This window comes from Desmodus rotundus, chromosome 11 (genome assembly GCF_022682495.2).
Source record: "Desmodus rotundus isolate HL8 chromosome 11, HLdesRot8A.1, whole genome shotgun sequence".
Taxonomy (NCBI): Eukaryota; Metazoa; Chordata; class Mammalia; order Chiroptera; family Phyllostomidae; genus Desmodus; species Desmodus rotundus.
Genome location: NC_071397.1, coordinates 1114142 through 1132415, shown reverse-complemented (window position 1 = coordinate 1132415; position 18274 = coordinate 1114142). Strand labels below are relative to the sequence as shown.

Below are 18274 nucleotides of genomic sequence, written 5' to 3'. Positions count from 1 at the left end.
CAACAGTGACCCTGCTGGGTTCTGACAGACGCAGTGAGATCCACGCAGGCGGTGGAGATGAGCCTGTCAGTCCCGGAGGTCTGCCCTCCCCCGTCCCTCTTCTCCACTCCCCTTTCCAGGCACTACCTCCAAGGGGAGCTAGAGCCTTCCTGGGACCCCACCCCATTCCACCTTCAGAGCCTGGTCCCACAGCTTCACTCAAGGGTCCCAGGGCCATATTGCCTCCTCTGCCCTCCCTCGCTCGACCCATTCCTGCTGCTGCTACTCTCACAGCAGTCCCTCCCCCCCCCCCGCCGGCTGGCCCAGCTGCACGCACCTCCACTCTCCGACATCTGTCTTCACTGGTGCCTTCCCCACGCATACCTTTCTCACCAAGTGGTGGAGTCCCTGACTCAAGAGCGGCACTGCAGAGTGAGCACAGCCTCTGGGAGGCCCAGCGTTAGCCACCCAGGGCTGCGGAGGCCCTGTGACAGCCATCTCATAATGGGGTCACGCCACACTGGTGGTTACGCAAGCCTTGGCACGGGCTGGAGGAGGGCACAGCGCGCTTAACATTCCCTGGCCCCTTTCACAGTACCGCGTGGGAGGCCCTGCCTTTAGCGACGACGCCGAATGTGTATTTGAACCTGCCCCAACAAACCATTTGAGAACTGGCGGTCTAGTGGCCAGCGAACCACTCCGTGGCGGTCGTATTGTCACAGTCACAAGGGAGTGGCCATGACGAACTGAAGGCCGGCGGCTGCATCACTGGAAGACCCTGCGCAGCCAGGGGGCAGACAGAGACCTTACCACTCAGGAGGAGCTCTGTGGGAGCTGGAGCACAGGAGGTCCTCGCTTGTAATGGTAGATGGCACTTGGGCACCTCAATTACTGGCCTCCCTCCTGGGCACACGTGATGTCCCTGTGACCAAAGACCCATTGTGGGGTCCGGGCTGAGCTCGTCGTGAGGTCCTGTCCCCTCTGTGTTTTTGAGCCCTTGACATGGGAGCCCTGGCCCCTGGAGGAGACGTGATCTTCACCGAAGATCAGCACGTTCGAGACGTGGTGGCTGTTGTTGGGGACAGCATGGCTGGCCTGGTGAGTGAGTGTAGGGGATGGAGGGACCCATGCTTCCAGCTCAGAACTAAGGGGATGGGGAACACTGCATTCCTCCTCATAGAAGGAGGGGATGGCTCCCACCACTGCTGTGTTGCCAGAAGGGTATGAGAGGGAGGGAAAGGACATTCGTCTGTGAGATCCATGGCTACCCACCTTCTTCAGTGAGTACTGCCACCCCCCAACCTTGGGCTCCAATTTGCTGTCCTCAGGGCCACCACAGGAAGTCCTGCCGCCTTTTAAGGGGGAATAAGAACGGACTGACTCACCTCCAAATTTGTCATTGACTATAATTTTATCCCTGGTCTTATGCCCCTCTCTTACTGGTATCTGGGCCAACTGGGGACCACCAGGCTCTGAGTCTAAATCTGTTAGGAAATCTGCCCTGGCTGGTGTAGCTCAGTGGATTGAGCACAGGGCTGCGAACCAAAGGGTTGCCAGTTCGATTCCCAGTCACTGGGTTGTGGGCCAGGTCCCCAGTTGAGGGTGTGTGAGAGGCAAAGGATTACTATATCTCTCACACATTAATGTTTCTCTCCCTCTCTTTCTTTCTCCCTCCCTTCCCCTCTCTCTAAAAGTAAAAAAAAAAAAAAAAAAAAAATAACTAAATAAATAAATGTGTTAGAAAATCCTAAAGGAGTTGGAGGCTTTCAGTGTGAAAACCTGAGGTCCATCTGCCACTCTTCCCCATCCCCACAGGCCATTCCTCCTTTCCATCTGGATCCCTCTATCCCAACACCCCTCTAAGACAGGTGGGAAAACCCAGTACTCTCCACTCCATCTCTGTAACACGTCAGTTCCTCCACCCCCGCGAGTAGCACATTACCATCTTTCCTCATGGATATGCCCTGTCCATCCCTGACCCACTGGAGCAACCCACCAGCACCCTGGCTTCCCACGGCTCTGAGCGGGGAGGGGGGAGCACAGCCCCTGGCGCCCAGGGCTGGCCCCTCCCCCTCCACACCCCGCTGAGTTGCGCTGGTCTGCTAGTCAGTCTTTCAACCTCTCGGAGGCCCCCCTGCCAGGTCTGCGGGGCTGAGGTCCGAGCCTGAGGTGTCCCCATCTCCTCGGTTTCCTCTGTCTTCCCTCTTACCTGTTTTCGTAGGGTCTGTTGAAGTTAGTTTCTTCTTCTTTTTTTTAAAGATTTTATTTATTTTTAGAGAGAAGGGAAGGGAAGGAGAGAGGGAGAAGCATCAGTGTGGTTGTCTGTCGTGCACCCCTACTGCGGACCTGGCCCGCAGCCCAGGCACGCACCCTGAGGACTGAACCAGTGACCTTCTGGTTCGGTGTGCACAGCGGCGCGCAGCCCACGGAGCCACAGCAGCCAGGGCGTCACTGTGTGTTTAGTGAGGCTGCAGGTCAGGTCCTTCTGCAGACCCCCACTTGGTGTTTCATCTCTTTCCTATTCTCTCGCTTCGTTTTGGCTGGAATAAGAAAACAATACCTTTCTCTAAAAAAATCTTTATTCCTAATATAAAACAAAATTTCCAGAGAAACTAAGAACTCTGGGTTTGAAAAAGAGAATGAAAGGAAAACAGCATGGCAGCCCGTGGGGGCTTGGGGAGTGGAGGAGGGCGGAGGAAGGCTCTCAGAGGATGCTGGTGGCCGCAGGCAGCACTTCCTGCCTCATGAAAACCTCCAGGTCCAGGCTGGGATCTTCCAAATCCAGTTTCAGAAATTTATCCACTAATGTCTGGCAACTGAGGGGAGAGGGAACCGTGAGATACACGAGCTAATCGCCTCCTGGGCAGAGGGGAGAAGCTGTGGCCCAGGAAACTGAGACCTTGAAGGTTCTGGGATTTCAGAAACAGTGGGTCATTGAAAGGCAGAGGCTCCCTGAGCCCCTGCAAGGGGGGAAGAGCTGCACAAGACGCTAGAGAGGACGAGGGACCTGCGCCGCATGCTCACTTTTCCATTTGCCTCTGCTTTAGCAGCTCCTTGATAGGCTTGATGGGCTTCCCACTGCGGATCAAGTCGGAGACCTAGGCACAAGAAGGGGGGGTGGGGGGAGTTGCATAAGAAAAGAGGAAAGAAGCGTCAGAAACCCAGGCCCCCCCCAGAGGAGCAGGGCGGTGGAAGCAAGCCCTGATAGACAGGTTCGTGTCAGGGTCTCATCACCTCCTTGCCACGAGAAACGAGCTTGTCAGGAAGCCTGGCCTGGGCAGCTGTGTGGGAGGCGTGGCTGGCATTGGCAACACCTTCGCAAACCCGGTAAAAGAAGACAAGGTCATTCCCATCCTCACAGGTCTCCATGGTCTTAAGAAGGAAGACAAGGGGACCGTGTGTCATTACCACCCAGCCTCCTGCCCCGAAACCCATGGCCGATCCCTGTGGGGAGTGAGGAGAGGGAAGAGACCCGGTCCCTGTGTTCGGGGAGCCCCTGTTGTGATGGCGGAGCCAGTCCCCAGCTGTGGGAAACACTCGGCTGAGGGCCCCGGGGGCCAGAGTAGTTTCCTCACCAAATACTGCACAAGGGGCCCCTGCGGCAGCAGCTGTAGCTGAATGAGGCTCAGAAAGTTGGTGGCCACGAAGATGTGGGGACACGTGGGTCCAAGTGACAGCCAGTGTCGGAGCACAGCAGCCAGAAGAGCAAGCCCGTCCACCTGTGTGGAGGACAGGGGTGAGGGCGCAGAACCAGGGGTGCCCCATGTGTACCCCTCCCACCTGCTCTGGCCTTTCCCATCTTACACTTCCCTGTTTCTCCTCTGCCCGTCCCCCTGTCTTCCTGAGGCCCACCCTCGCCCCGTGCTCCTGTGTCCTCCTCCATCGTCCCCTCCTCAGGTCCTCATCAGCTTGTCCCCTCACCGTGTTGGTTCCCTTTCCGAATTCATCAATAAGGACAAGGGACTGCTCCGTGGCATTGTTCACTGCTTTTGCCACCTGCTGGGTCCCAGGCGGACAAAGGAGAGTTTCATTAGCATTTGAAGCCTGCAACACACTGACCAGTCTGCCTGTGAGCAAAGCTGCTTGTATGGTGCGTCCACCCTGCTGGGCTGCAGACTCTTTCATGGTGAGGCCCGTGTTTTGTTTGCCCTGTTGTTGCCCCCGTGCCTCACACAAAGCAAGCGTTCAGAAGGGTTCTGCAGTATAGAGGGCAGGCAGCAGAGGGAATGCTTCTCCTGTCCTCATCATTTCCACGGGCGAACTTCCTTCACCATTGCCCTCCCTCAGTCCCACCTGTCCTCGCTCCACCTGACCTGGTTGAGGTCGATCATGAAAGTGGAAAGGCCAAGGGAGATGGACTCGCAGCTACGAATTCGGGTGAAGATGGCGTCCACTGCCCCGATCTCAGCTTCCTCTGCTGGCACAAAGCTGCCCACCAGGGCCAGGAAAGTGATCAAGCCTACCTGAGCAGAGAAAGAGACACAGCCTGAGGCCTGGTGGGATGAGCTGAGGTGAAGGTGAGGCTAAACCGGGAGGTAAGTAATAGATCAAAGAGGCGTGAACAGTTTAATAGATCATGTGCCCTTCTGTTCACTTTAGAACCAGTAGAGGGGGACAGGGAGTCAGCAGGGGCGCGGTGGGGAACAGCATGGACCTATTCAGAGGGAAGGGAAGGGGCTGGTGCCATGGAAAGACCTATTAGGCCACGCCTCTCCCTCAGGTGGGGAATGGAACGGGTGAGGTAGAGGAGCATGGTGTGGGCTGTGGTGTCTTCATGGCAGGGAGGGCTGGAACCCGAAAGAGCTGCAGGGACCGGGGTTGGCTGGCAGGTGGGGGATGAGATGATGGAGAAGATGCCAGAGGCCCAGTGTGCAGGACTCTCCTACCTGTTTGAGGTATATGCTCTTCCCTGAGGAGTTGGGTCCAGTGATGACTTTGACCCTCCCTTTGTCCCCGCCGCATTCTGCAGAGTTGGGCACAAAGGTTCGGGCACAGAGTTCCATCAGAGGATGTCTGCAGTGAGTGGACGGGCATTTCACACGTGGGCCGGATGGATGAGGCCCCTCGTGTCCATGCCTTCACACCCCCGTTCTCACCTGCCATTCTGGATTCGTACTCCAAGGAGTTGGGGGGAGTAACGGGGCCTTGAGTAGCCATAGTCCCGGGCAGCACTGGCAAGAGCCAGCAGGACGTCTAGGCGGGAGGCGAGGTCCAACACCCGGGTCAAGACAGCTGCCCGCGCCAGCACCTGACACTGCAGCTGGTACATCAGCAGGCTCTCCCGATCTGCAGGTAGGGGAGGGAAAAGCTGGGGCTCAGCTCCAGGGGAGTGCGAACGAAAGACAAAGAGACCAGCAGGGCGACCTGGAAATGGGCTTGCAGATACAATCCGAGACACCTAGAGACATTCAGAGATGTAGAGCCAGAGTGAAAAGAGCGAGAGCAGGAAGAAAGGGAGCCTGTTAGAATCTGCAAGCTGCCCACTCCCTTCCAGCCTTTCGCCTCTCCTCACCCCGGATCTCGCAGTGCAGGTCCCCCAGCAACGCATCCAACTCCTTGGTTCGAGCACTGCGATAGTGCAGCTTCTCCTCCGAGAGAAACTGGATAAGAGAGTTCAAGCTGGGGGCTCTGCATCTCTTGGTCCTCACCCTCTCCCACCTTTCTAACTCCACGTCCAGGCCTCCACCTGACTTCCTTCTCCTTCTCAGCGCTAATACAGATCAAAGTAAAACTACAGAAGAGAGATCCCACAGCGGGCAGTACTGACGGAGCACGCCCCCCTGTCAGATTCTGACTCATTTTCCTCATCGCCTCCCTACAGAGGCTGAAGGTCTTACCATGAAGTCCAGTCCCTCGATCTCAAAGTCACTGGCCTCCACCATGGAAGGCAGGCGGGGAATAGAAAGAAGGAAGCCTATCTGGAGAGAGTAAAGAGGAGATAAAGCAGAACATGACGTATGGGGCACTTTCTCCTTAGAGGAAGCCAGAGTCCCTTTTATCCCCAGTGCTTCCCTCAGGGAGCTAAAGCCACAGGTGTTCATGTTCTTCAGGCTTCTGCAGAAGTCTTCTTCTCTACCAATGTGTCCTTCATAAACCTAGTATCTCCCCTAAAGACCCCTGGAGATTACACCCAGCCTCCTGCCCTCACCAGGGGGATATAGATGACACTGCATGAAGGAATACGGGGGTCCAGACTCTCCAGTTCTTTCCAAGCGACCTCAGTGAGGAAACTGGGAAGTCCCACCAGCCTTCGTTTTTCTAGAAGGGTAGAAGACATGTGGACGTCAAAAGTAAGGTTCACGCCCTGGCTGCCATGATTAGCCCCAGCTGTGGTGGCTGTCCACCAAGGACAGTACCCCATCGCTGGGCAGGCCCCCCTCCGCACCGAGCACTCACTCTCGTCTATTTCCGGATCTATGCCGGGGAGGACTGTGAAGTGATTTGCAGCAAAACTGCCCTCAAAATCCACCTGAGGAGGCAAGAAGTCCAGTTGCTTTTCATCCCGCACCATCTCTCAGTCCTGTTCCCCACTTCTAATGGGCCCCAACTCTCCCTGCAGTCCCTGGTTTAACCCTAGCCCTCCAAACACATCCTGATGTTCTGCCACCTCCTTTCATCATTCCATTCTTTAGTCATTCGACTGACCTCAATGTCTCCCAGGTTTCCCCATTTCCCACACCACATCTCTGGCCTCTGGGTCCCCAGGAGCTTGGCCTTTTTCCTTCCACTCACCACTTTGCCAATGAGGCTGGTGATGTGGTGCAAGTCATCAGAGAACTCCTGGGCAATGTCCCGAAAGAGCGGGATGGACTGGGGCAGAGAGCGACAGGCATCCCTCAGGCCCAGGGCACTGTACACAGTCTGTAGGAGAAGCGAACAGAAGAGGGGGGCCCACGCCAGCCCTAGCTGAGGCCAGGGAACAGGGATTGACTGCGAACAAAGATCAGCAAGGAAATACACAATAACAAAGACAGAGAGAAAATGTCAAAGGCAAAAGAGAAAAGGGGAGGATGTGTGCTTAGCCCCACACTAAATACTGAGGCCACAAAGACAACCAAGACATGGCCCCTGTCCGTACGACCGTGCGGCCCAGGGGGGAAGGCAAGCTTTTATTTTTTAATCTTTAAACTTGATTTTGGAGAGAGAGACAGAGAGACATCAATTTGTTGTTCTACTTATTTATGCATTTATTGGTTGATTCCTGTGTGAGCCCTGACTGGGGATAAAACCCACAGCCTTGGTGTATGGGGACCATGCTCTAACCCACTACGCCACCTGGCCTGGGCAGAAGACAAGTTTTTGAGAACAAGAGATTATGGCCCTGGCTGGTGTAGCTCCGTGGGTTGAGCACCAGCCTGCCAATCAAAAGGTCACTGGTTTGATTCCTGGTCAGGGCACATGCCTGGGTTGCAGGCCAGGACCCCAGTTGGGGGTGTGTGAGAGGTCTCCCTCCCTTCACCTCTCTCTAAAAATAATAAACAAACAAACAAAATCTTAAAAAAAAAAAAAGAAGAGGTTATCTACAGGTGGAAAGAAGGGACCAAGATAGAAGCTAGAATTAGTTGACTATACCTTGTTTGGGAGATTTGACTTTGGAATGGTGTAAATATTTTACATAATTATATAATTAAATTAATTTTTAAAAAGAAATTCATAAAACTAAAAAATATAACAAAACAAATGAACATAAATTATATCCATGTAGTAGCATAACCACAGAGAGAGAAACTATTCCAAGTCAGTAAAACACAGTCATTCGTCCATCCCTAGTGGGAACAAAAAGAGCTGTCCCTCCTCTGCCCTCGAAAAATCTTAATGGTTTTCAATAATCATATAGTTGGTAGGAGTGCTGGTATTGGTATAATCAGATTGTTGTTGATGTGATGCAGGGAAAAGCAAATGAGTGGTATTCTAATTTTATCGTTCCTAGTGTTAATGAGAACCAGAATTTCCAGTATGGAACAAAATGTTGAAGAGGATATGCAAGGTAAGAACCCTGTTATTCCAAATTTAAAATGGTGATGTTAGTATTAATTTATTACGTATTTTATTTTATATTTTTAAAGTTCACAGATCTGTACACAGAAAAGGCCTAGAAGCAATGAGCAAAACACGATGAGCGCCCTCTAGCATTTGGACTGGGGTACGGAAATGACATTTCTCCTCGGGGAAGCGTCTGCTTCCAGGTCAGCACCTGGAATTATGTATCTGGTACATCTTGTCAAACCAGACAGCAGAGAAGCTTATCAAAGTCTACCAGGGCTGTGTTTAAAGGACTCAAAAGCCAACCTCAACAGGCTCCCATTGGCAAAAGATGGAATAATTTGAACATGTATAAAGATTAAAAAGACTGCCATGACTGGTGTGCCTCAGTGGGTTGGGTGTTGTCCTCCAGCCCGAAAGGTCACCGGTGTGAGTCCTGGTCAGAGCACACGCCTGGGCTGCAGGCCAGATCTCTGGGTGGGGGCCTGCGAGAGGCAACCAATCGATGTTTCGCTTGCACAGTGGTGTTTCTGTCCCTCTCTCTCCCTTCCTCCCCATCTCTCTAAAAATAAATAGACAAAATCTTAAAAAAAAAAAAGATTAAAAAGATTAAAGAGCATGTGTAAATCTAGGAGTTCATAATGATAACAAAACAACAATAAAAAACTCGTTGGCTGCCTGGGAGGATGTTACAGAACTAATTTACTAAGATGATAGCTGGTAAACAAAGGCGGAGGAAAAAATCAAGCGATTTTCTGTGAAATGAACTGTATCATCGGGTAATCAAAGAGCAGATGAGAAGATGCTTTTCTTTACAGAAATAATCTGGCTAACAAATAACCAAACAATGACAGAAGTAAAATAACCACTTTGTGCCCTGAGCAGTAGGGCTCAGTTGGTTGGGCATCTTGCCACAAAGTGGAAGGTCGCCAGTTCGATTCCCAGTCAGGGCACATGCCTGGGTTGTGGGCCATGTCCCCAGGTGGGGCTGCACGAGAGGCACTTGCTTGATGCATCTCTCTCGCACCTCAATGTTTCTCCCCCTTTCTTCCTCCCTTCCCATCTCTCGAAAAATAAACAAAATCTTAAAAAAAAATAACTTTCTTTTAGAAATCATACTAAAACATTTATGGATGAAATGATATGATGACTGGGAATTGCTTAAAAATAATCTAGATAGTGGAGCATGGGAGATGATGTTCATGGAGTAAGATTGGCATGAGTCAAAGTGTTGAAGCTGCAAGGTGGATGTATGAGGGTTTGTTTTTATTATTTTTGAACAATTTCTACAATATGAGCTTTAAAAAAGTGTTAGGGTAAAGTTTGACACGGTAACCACAGTACAGAAGGTCTAGAGCACAGGCTGAGGGGCTTAACATGAACTTTTAGAATGCAAGAGGTAGGTCCTACCTTGTATAGAACCTGCCAGTCGCTGACCTTGGTGTGGGACAACTTCATGCGTTTCAGAATCAGCTACAGTCAGGCAAAGACAGTCAGAGAAGGGGACAGCCATTGTTTTCCTGCTCCCTCCCTAATGCCCCTCCGGAAGCCCAATATCCCATATCGGCCCTCGGCCTCCTTCCTCATCCCCTTGCACCCGGACCCTGGGCTCACAGGCACATTCTTGATGTGACCCAGCAACCGATGCAGCATCTGAGCCATGTCCAGATTCTGGGGTAGCAGGAAAAACTGAATGACATCCAGACGAGAATTTAGTTCCTCTAAGTCACGAGTTGGACGTGTGAACCACAGCCTGGAAGTGAAGGTTGGGGTGAGGCGACCAGAAATTACATCTGTTCTCATCATCTCAATTTGTGAAAATGTTTGCAGGTCCCTGGCAGCTGGGGCAATATGTATCTGTACTGGCAAGTACAGTGTCCTATCTGTGCAGGGGTGCTACAATATTCCTACCGACACTCTCTGCATGCGAGCACAACTGTGTCTGTGTATCACAGTTTTCTGTTTTGTTTTGTTTTGAAAGGTTTTATTTATTTACTTTTAGAGAGAGGGAAAGGGAAGGGGAGAGAGGGAGAGAAACAGCAATGTGTGGTTGCCTCCCATGCACTGCCCATGGGGGACCTGGCCTGCAACCAGGCATGCGCCCTGACTGGGAATTGAACCAGTGACCCTTGGCTCACAGGCCGGCATTCAATCCACTGAGCCACGCCAGCCAGGGCTGTGTGTGTATCACAGTTTTGATGGATATGACCATGTGTGTCATCCCGTGTGGACATGTGATAGAACGTGTCGATATTTTAGATGGAGAGCAGTGAGCTGAGGCATCCGTATGACAACGCCCCAGCTCCCTTGGGGGCCGAGTAGGAGAGGGTGCATCAGAGTCAGTTTGTATCTACGTATTTAGCTGGGAAATGTCTCTGGTGTAGTAGCAGACATGCATCTTTTCGTGTTCTTCCTGTGAAGGTATATAATTATTTAAGTCCTCAATTCATGATAATGGCCATCTCTGCAGAGAAGAAAGGATTGGGGAGGGACACTTGAGGAGCTTCAATAACACTGTCTACTTTTTTTTTTTCCTTCAAGATTTTATTTTAGAGGGAGGGGAAGGGAAGGAGAAAGAGAGGGGGAGAAACATTGATCAGCTGCCTTTTGCATGAGCCCCAAACGGGGACCTGGTCTGCTGCAACCCAGGCACGTGTCCTAACTGGGAATCAAACCAGCGACCTGTTGGCTCACAGGCGGACGCTCAATCCACACAAACCAGGGCCAGGGTCGAAGATGGGTTTTAGGGCACCTCTGCTCCTTGGCCACAAAAGGCTGCTGCAACCCAGGGGGCAGAGTAGGCCAGTCTGTGAAGGTCTGTCCCCACCTTGGAGAGTACATGAGCCTCATGAAGCTAACTTTCATGTATAACGTCTAGGTTTTTACTGCCAGTGCCAGCATTTTAGTCAAGCCAAACTTCCTTATTTTACAGCTGAAGAAATGAGACCCCTATAGCATAACTGACTTGTGCAGTCATACTGCTAGTCAGAAGTAGAGCTGGGTCTCGAACTCGGGTCTCCAGACTACTAGGACAGTGTTCTTTAAAACATACTGTGGCTCCGTGGATTGAGCACCAGCCTGTGAACCAAAGGGTTGCCAGTTCGATTCCCAGTCAGGGCACATGCCTGGGTTGTGGGCCAGGTCCCCAGTAGGGGACATGTGAAAGGCAACCACACACTGATGTGCTCTCCCTCTCTTTCTCCCTCCCTTCCCTTCTCTCTGAAAATAAAATCTTTAAAAAAAAAAAAAAAAAAAGCATACTGTGACATTCAACCAAGATTCCTGGTACCCTGTCTGGCTTTAGGCCAGCTGGGTCCTTAGTTCATCATTCAGATTATGATTCCATGTCCTGGGGAATCCTATCAAGAATCTGCACTCCCCCCACCTTTAATTCAGTTCACTTCCCTGATGAGATCCCTGTCATCCCTGGTTGAGATTAAGAGAGCTGTACCTGAAGCACTGGATAATGTGATGGTAATTAAAATCACCTACCAATTACCTGGAAATGAATCTAGAAATTACCCTAAATTAACCTCCAAAAGACACATCGCAGGGCAGGTGAAACGGGGAAAATATTGTGCATCTATAGCTAGCAAAGATACCTGCTGAGTTGGGCTTTTTTTTTCCTGCGGGCGGGGGGTGGGGGGGGACAACACCTGCTGAGTTCTTAGAGATGATGCCACCAGTGTTCTTGCATTTCCGTATTGTGCTCACTCACTGAGTACTACTGTGCACAAGGGGATGCAGGAGCTGAGATAACAGGAATGGCCACTGTATGAGGGCAAGCAAATCCACCGACCACTAATTCCTATTGGTGTGAGAGTGCAACAAGAAAATAGAAACAAGCACCACTTGAGCGCACAGGACAGTGAATGTCAGTCTCCTTACAGGGGCCTACGAAAGCTTCACAAAAAAGGTGATAGATGGCACCTTGAAGAAAGATTTTGACAAGTGGAGAATGGGGAACTTCTCAGAGAGACAGAATACAGACAGGCATGATATATTTCCATGATGGCAAGTGGCCCCAAATGACTGGAATGTAGGATGGAACCAGTAAGAGAGGATTTAGGCCCTGGCTGGTGTGGCTTAGTGGGATGGAGCATTACACCATACATTGAAAGGTCGCAGGTTAAATTCCCCGTCAGGGCACATACCCCGGTTGTGGATTCAATCCCTGTTTGGGGCACGTATCCTAGTCAGGGCATGTAAAAGAAGGCAACCAATCGATGTTTTGTTTTGTTTTGAGGGAGAGAGGAAAGGGGGGAGAGGGAAAGAGAGGAACATTAACGTGAGAGAGAAACACCAATCAGTTGCCTCCTGTATGCACCCCAACCAAGGATTGAACCTGTAACCTAGGTATGTGCTCCAACCGGGAATCGAACCTGCAACTCTTTGGTGCACAGGAAGATGCTCCAAACAACTGAGCCACACAGAGCAAGATGCTAATCTTCATCCTACAGGTAATAAGGAAGCCTCTTGAGGTTTATGTTACTTTATTTCTACCTAAAGTTTTAAAAAAAGTGGAATGACATGCTCAGATCTCTCTTTTGGATTAACAGGTATTTTAGAATAAAAGGTTAGAAAAAAGAAGAGCGTAGAAGCAGAGAGACTAATGTGGAGTCATATGTAATGCTTCAAATTAGAAATGAGCCCTGGCTGGTGTGGCTCAGTTGGTTGGAACGTCATACCATGGATTGAAAAGGCTGTAGGTTCAATTACTGGTTAGGGCATATACCCAGGTTGTGGGTCAGTCCCTGGATGGACCACGTATCCCAAGTGGGACGTGTATAAGAAGGCAACCAATCCGTGTTTCTCTCTCACACTGATTGATGTTTCTCTTTCCCTCCTTCTCTCTCTAAAAAACAATGTCCTCAGGTAAAGATTAAAAATAAATAAGTAACTAGAAATGATGATAGCCAGAATTAGAGCAGCGGGAAGGTCAGAGGGATGGCTGAGAGGGACACCGGAAGGCAGAACAGGCTCTAGTGAATGAGTGAATATGGGGGGTGGGGTGAGAGAGAAGCATCAATCCCAGGGTCAGAGCTTGAGAAGCTGTATTGCCAGCATGCCACTAACCATAAAAGGGAATGCAGGAAGAGGAACAGGTCCAGTGGGTGTCAGTCTGTGTGCTCTGAGTTTGTGCTACCTGCAGAAATTGCAGGTAGCAATGATGTGTAATTAGCATTCTACATATGGAGCTCTGAACTAGACCCACAAACTGAGAGTTATCAGAATAGCTCAAATTTGCAGTGTGGTTTTGGTAATTAAACATGTTACCATATGTACCTTAGGGTTTGGGGATTGTGTTTCTGCTGACTGTATGGGTGCAAGTCTGCACAGCATCGAGTATATGTTTATCTTTGCTGACAACACAAAATAAGGATGATGCCAGTTACCACATGGGGTGTTAAAGGATTAGATGCATTTAGCCAGCTTTCCCGAAAGGGCGGCTGTTTTCGTACTACTGCATGGCGTGGTGTGTGTGTCTGCAGACAGCATGCATTAGCCTATAGTACATGTATGGGACCCACTCACCTGAGCAGCTTCTCTCCCCACTTACAGCGGCATCTATTCAGGATTCCTGTGGGGGGAGTGGGGGCAGAGAAAGGAATGCGTGGCTGTGTCTAAGCTGAGGCACTTGGGTCAGAGGTTCCAGTGTTGGGCAGGCTGGCCTGGGCGGCGTTCCCCAGACACAGGATACAAAGGCAGGCAAAGTCAGCGCCTGGCCACAAGTTGAGCCAGGATTACCTTACCTGGGCTTAGGGGAGGGAACGGGCACTCATGGGAACACTCAGCCAGAAAAATATGCAGAACAGGCATAGTTAGACTCACAAAGAGCCCAACACATATGTGTAAACTATATGCATAGTGAAACCAGGTGGGTACTCTGGGCAATATACCCAGTGCACCCTAAAGCTGGAGACAACTGATAAAGACTCTATGCAAACAAAACATAGGCACTTTCACAGTTCCCAACTCTCCTCTGAGCATAGAGCCTCCCAAAGTCCCTAGGTAGGTGCACAACTAGGAGAAGCATTCACATTCATGTAAACCCAAGGAATGAACATGGAACTGGTAAAGTAGGAGATGATATGCCAATGACATTGGACAACTACAGGGTAAGGCGAGATGCCCAAGTTCAGGAAGGGTAAAAGAGGGTAAGAAAGCTGATGGGAGCCCTGGCTGGTGTGGCTCAGTGGATTGAGTGCAGGTCTGTGAACCAAAGGGTCACAGGTTCGATTCCCAGTGAGGGCACATGCCTGGGTTGCAGGCCAGGTCCCCAGTGGGGGGCATGTGAGAGGCAACAACACATGGATGTTTCTCTCCCTCTTTCTCCCTCCCTTCCCCTCTCTCTAAAAGTAAATAAATAAACCTTTTAAAAAATAAAATAATAAAAATAAATAAAATCTTTTTAAAAAGTTTTGAGAGTGCAAGAGACATCTGGCGATGGCAGTGAAGTGGGCAGAGAGGAGCTCGGACACATCGTTGGAGACAGGTGCGCTTCTGGAAAGCTGCTGTAGGGTGGGATGAGGGACGGAGTATACGCACCGAAGAGGCTGAGCCCCTCCTTCAGTCCACTGGCCACTTTGTACACTGAAGGGTGAGACTCACTCTTAAATATCTGCAGGACACTGTCAGGGAAAAACAGGAGAGTTCTAGGTAACTTGGATTTCTAAAGGGAATTGAGAAAATGGAAGGGGTTGGGAACATTCCTCCTGAGATCCAGTCTTGACATAAGGGTGTCCCCTTATTTCTCTCTGCCTCAGTTTCATCCTTCAGAAAAGGAGGGTGACACCTTTATGCTTTTCTTCTTTTTCCCTCACCCCAGTGTTGCTTTTTTCTTCAGGGAGAGAGACCTTAACAGCTTCAGAATTAAAGAAACTGGAGCCTCATTAGGGTTTTAGAGCATTACGCTGAATCCTTCTCCCTTCCCACAGATGACAGCCTGCCTGCATCTCCTCACCTGTACGTATCTCGATCTATGCTCACCAGATGGGTCCTGAGGGCAGAAAATAAGCGGAAGGGAAGGTGCTGGGGTATGAGAGGCCAGAGTTCATTTCTAAGTTTCCTCCCTTTTGCCTCACCCGCAAAATACTGTCTCCCCAGAGCTCCGCATCCCCTTAGGTGCTCCTGTGTGTCCTAGAGCACTTCACCTGATAGGTCGGCCACTGCCCACGCTCACCCTTACCCCCCATCCAACTGTCACTGTTCGGGCCTCCCACCTTGCTTTGGCTGAGGTTTTGGCAAAGCACCTACAACACAAATTTCTTAAAGCCCAGGATGGGGATGCTGACGTTATAATCTTCCAGTTCCACCCCGATTCTTCTTCGACCCAGGAACTTGAGCAGCCCTCCAAGTGCTCGAACCTGGGAGGGGACCAGTAGTGGAGCAGGGGTAAACCCGTGTCCTGGAGGCTGGACAACAGCAGGGAAAACTAGTGTTTTTCCAGAGCTAGCTAGGACCTCCCAGGACTCCACCCAAGGACTGGGGTGCTCTTGCCTTTCTCCCTCCTATGACACCACAGCCGCGACCTCCCAGAGCCCACCTCACCGTGAGAAGGCAGTCAAAGGGAATGACAGAGGAGAGGAAGATGATTTTCTCAGTGGTGGTCACGGAGTCGGGGATGAAAGCGTAGCTCCCAGAAAGGAGGCGTTGTTTGCTGATCTCCAAACCTATTTTGGACAAGGCGTGGGAGGGAAAGGCTCTGTAGCCCAACTTTTGACCCCGTTCTGAGACTGTAACAACAGAAGCAAGAGAGTTGATCTGACCCGCCAAGCTCACACAGGCAGTTAGTGGAAAACTGAAACCAGGACCAAACTGTCAGACTCTCAGTCCAACTCTCTCGATCCTACATATGATAGAAAGATGTCTGGATATCTGTCTGGGAATGGGGACTTCTGGTGGCAAAGAGCACGTAACACCAATGCCCTAACGTCTGCTTAGGACAGGGCATTGCCTATCTTTTTTTCTAACTCGCAGAGATTATGGAAGGGCCTTATGGATCATCGAAGTCGCTGAAGCCGTAGTTTTTCCTCCCTCAACAAATGGCATTGGCTTAAAGGGAGAAATTCCGCTAATCCAAGCTGTGCGGGAATATCACCAATCCCTTCCCAGGGGAGGCCCGCATTCCTAGGGTGCCCGAGTGAGCGTCTCGGGATAAGCCGCAGGTTATTAAAGGGCAGGGCGCAGGAGAGGTCCCGGGGAGACTGGCCACAGGGCTTGGGCACCTCCAAGGCCGAGATAAGGCGCAGGGGAGACCTCCGACCTGGGGGCGTGAGGAGGGGTTGGGAAACTGGGATGCGGGACTGCGCGAAGCAAAAGGAGATACCAAAATCCACATTTGGCAAAAATATGATTTCAGGTCTCTTGGGCTCCCCGTGTTGCTGGGAGGCTGCGAAGGAGGCAAAGACAGGGCTGTCAGTCCGCGCGCCCGTCTCCCTGCCTGTCCCACCTTCCCCAGCACCCACCCGCGACCCCTTCGTCTCCCCGAAACGCTCCGCGCTCCGCCCTTCCTCACCTGCCTTCCCAGCGTCACCCCGCCCTTACCAAGCTTCCCCAGAAACCGAGTCACGTTCTCGTCCTGTTTGGCACTCGTGACAACAGACCGGGGGTTGGTTTCATCCAGGACTTGGAAGAATGGAGACCACATGCGTTAGAGGCTCCGACTAAGAGAAAACCCCGAGCCCAACCCTCTCCTTGCTCCCTCCCTTCCCGTCTCCAACACGCATTCGCTCTAACAGCAGGGGGCGCCCGACACCCGGGCGCAGCGGCCGGATTGACCGGGGCGGGGAGCGCTGGGGAAGCGACACCCCGGAGGTCGTCCACCGACGGCAAGCCCGACGGGACGGGCGGGACTCCTGTGCCACGGCCGGGTCCCCACACCCTGTGACACCCAGTAACACGCGGCTGCCGGACAGCGCAGCCCCTGAGAACGCCGGGCCGTCCTCCGGAAACCACCCGAGGAGGCCGAGCCAGCGGGGCCGGCGCCCGAGCGGAGGGCAGCGGGGCCCGCCGCGGGGGAGTGGCTGCTTCCGCTCCCACCTCTCTGGAGCAGCGCCAGGTTCTCGTGGTCGGGGGCGTCCGGCATGAAGTGGATGGCGGAGTCACTGGTGTCGTAGTAGGCGACGCCCAAGTGGCCCGAGTTCCACAGCGCACACAGATGGATCTGTCGCGAGGAAGGAGGGAGACCCGTGTTTGGACCGCTTCGCAGCGCAGGGTCGTGCCGTGCCTCACTGAATGTTCACCATTCCTCAGATCTCCGAGACAGGGGTCATCACCCCCTCGGCAAACGGGAAACCGGCGTCCGCGGCGTGGGGAAGCAGCCCCCCGGCCCACACCCCGGCCGCTCCCCGCCCTCCCGCCCCAGAGACCTCCGCCGGCTCCTCCGCGTCCTCCTCCTCCGCCCCCTCGGGGCCCGGCGCGGGGCTGGCGCTGGGGACGCCGGGCGCTGCTGCCCCGGGCCCCAGTCCCTGCGGCGTCCCGCCTGCGCTGGCTCGCATGGAGGCCATGGCCGCCGAGGCTCTGCGGAAAAGGATGGCGGCTCAGGGGCCGGCGTTGCCTGGGGTGGCTGGCGAGGGCGGCGCGCCCCGTGCAAGGGCGCTAGGAATCTGGGAGAGGGCTGCGGCGGAAAGTAAGTCACGTTTTGTTTTCAGGATTTGTGGGGCATTTCGAGGGCGACCCCGGGTATTTCGCTGACGCGCGGACTGCGGAAACCCCCCCATTCCTGTCACGCCGACGGTGCATTTGGACGGAGACCATCTGAGGAGCCAGTGGGGAACGCAGTGTTAGCTTGCTCTTCGCGTCCTTGCCAGCCACGCCCCCACGTCCGCAGACCACGCCCCCACAACCTAAGCCCCGGTTCTCGACTTCCCCACCCCACTTGCGGACAATTTGTGGAGCTTTCCCGCCTTTTCTGTCACCCGGACCTCGACCAGCGCAAGACCGCGTCACTAACAGCCACGGGCCTGCGGGAGGAGCGCGCCACCGCGAAGACCGGGTAGCACGCGTGCACGCCCCACCCCCTTAGTCACTATTGGTCGGAGAGACCAGGGAGGGATGCTGTCGTTGAAAAGGTTGTAAGCTGATTGGCCTATTTTCATATGGGGCGTTGCCATAATGTTCAAACTTCCCGCTCTCTTCTGTTGCTTAGCACCCCGGCCTTTTGCCCTCAGGGTTTCTGGGATTTGCTTAAACGGGGTGGAGCCTGTGAGAAGACCGGAAGTAGTGGCTGTGTCCAAGTCCCCGGAACTGTGCTAGGGGATTTGCGGGGGGTGCGGATCTTAAAGGACCAGAGGCGCAGGTTTGTTTTTTT

The 18274-nt window shown here is 52.5% G+C and overlaps 1 protein-coding gene and 1 long non-coding RNA gene across 6 annotated transcripts; one reads left to right on the top strand and one right to left on the bottom strand.

Moving 5' to 3' along the window:
• Positions 1-742: 742 nt before the first annotated feature.
• On the bottom strand, positions 743-17952 carry MSH5 (mutS homolog 5). 5 transcript variants are annotated; one of them, XR_008425519.2, is made up of 26 exons: positions 17334-17790; positions 17005-17128; positions 16510-16590; positions 16229-16354; positions 15514-15635; positions 15220-15329; positions 14927-14962; positions 14512-14594; positions 13498-13543; positions 9577-9715; positions 9373-9435; positions 6712-6909; positions 6376-6448; positions 6128-6237; positions 5817-5897; positions 5492-5579; positions 5076-5265; positions 4866-4992; positions 4293-4442; positions 3901-3975; positions 3555-3698; positions 3214-3351; positions 3004-3077; positions 2189-2225; positions 1252-1331; positions 743-757 (listed from the first exon to the last, which is right to left on the bottom strand). XR_008425519.2 is itself a non-coding variant. In XM_053913746.1 (25 exons), the coding sequence occupies exons 2-25, from the start codon at positions 17469-17471 to the stop codon at positions 2684-2686; spliced, it is 2496 nt and encodes an 831-aa protein (XP_053769721.1). In that variant the 5' UTR covers positions 17472-17484; positions 17889-17952; the 3' UTR covers positions 2541-2683. The 5 variants fall into 5 exon arrangements, 4 of the variants coding, with proteins under 4 accessions (XP_053769720.1, XP_053769721.1, XP_053769718.1 ...); XM_053913746.1 differs by lacking the exons at positions 743-757; positions 1252-1331; positions 2189-2225 and adding exons at positions 2541-2795; positions 17889-17952 and having other exon boundaries at positions 6712-6840; positions 16292-16354; positions 17334-17484; XM_053913745.2 differs by lacking the exons at positions 743-757; positions 1252-1331; positions 2189-2225 and adding an exon at positions 2377-2519.
• On the top strand, positions 3972-8306 carry LOC123479486 (uncharacterized). Its single transcript, XR_006655121.3, has 4 exons — positions 3972-4105; positions 4267-4496; positions 7910-7966; positions 8046-8306. It is a non-coding gene; the product is annotated as an uncharacterized lncRNA (long non-coding RNA).
• Positions 17953-18274: the final 322 nt, after the last annotated feature.

Excerpts from the sequence above, each read along its gene's own strand:
- MSH5 (XM_053913743.1), bottom strand. The coding sequence starts at position 17,471 with ATGGCCTCCATGCGAGCCAGCGCAGGCGGGACGCCGCAGGGACTGGGG. Across the intron at positions 14,963-15,219 it reads GGCTTTAAGAAATTTGTGTT|GACCCATCTGGTGAGCATAG; the intron begins GTAGGTGCTTTG and ends TTCTGCCCTCAG. Across the intron at positions 2,796-3,003 it reads AAGCAGAGGCAAATGGAAAA|TTGCCAGACATTAGTGGATA; the intron begins GTGAGCATGCGG and ends CTCTCCCCTCAG.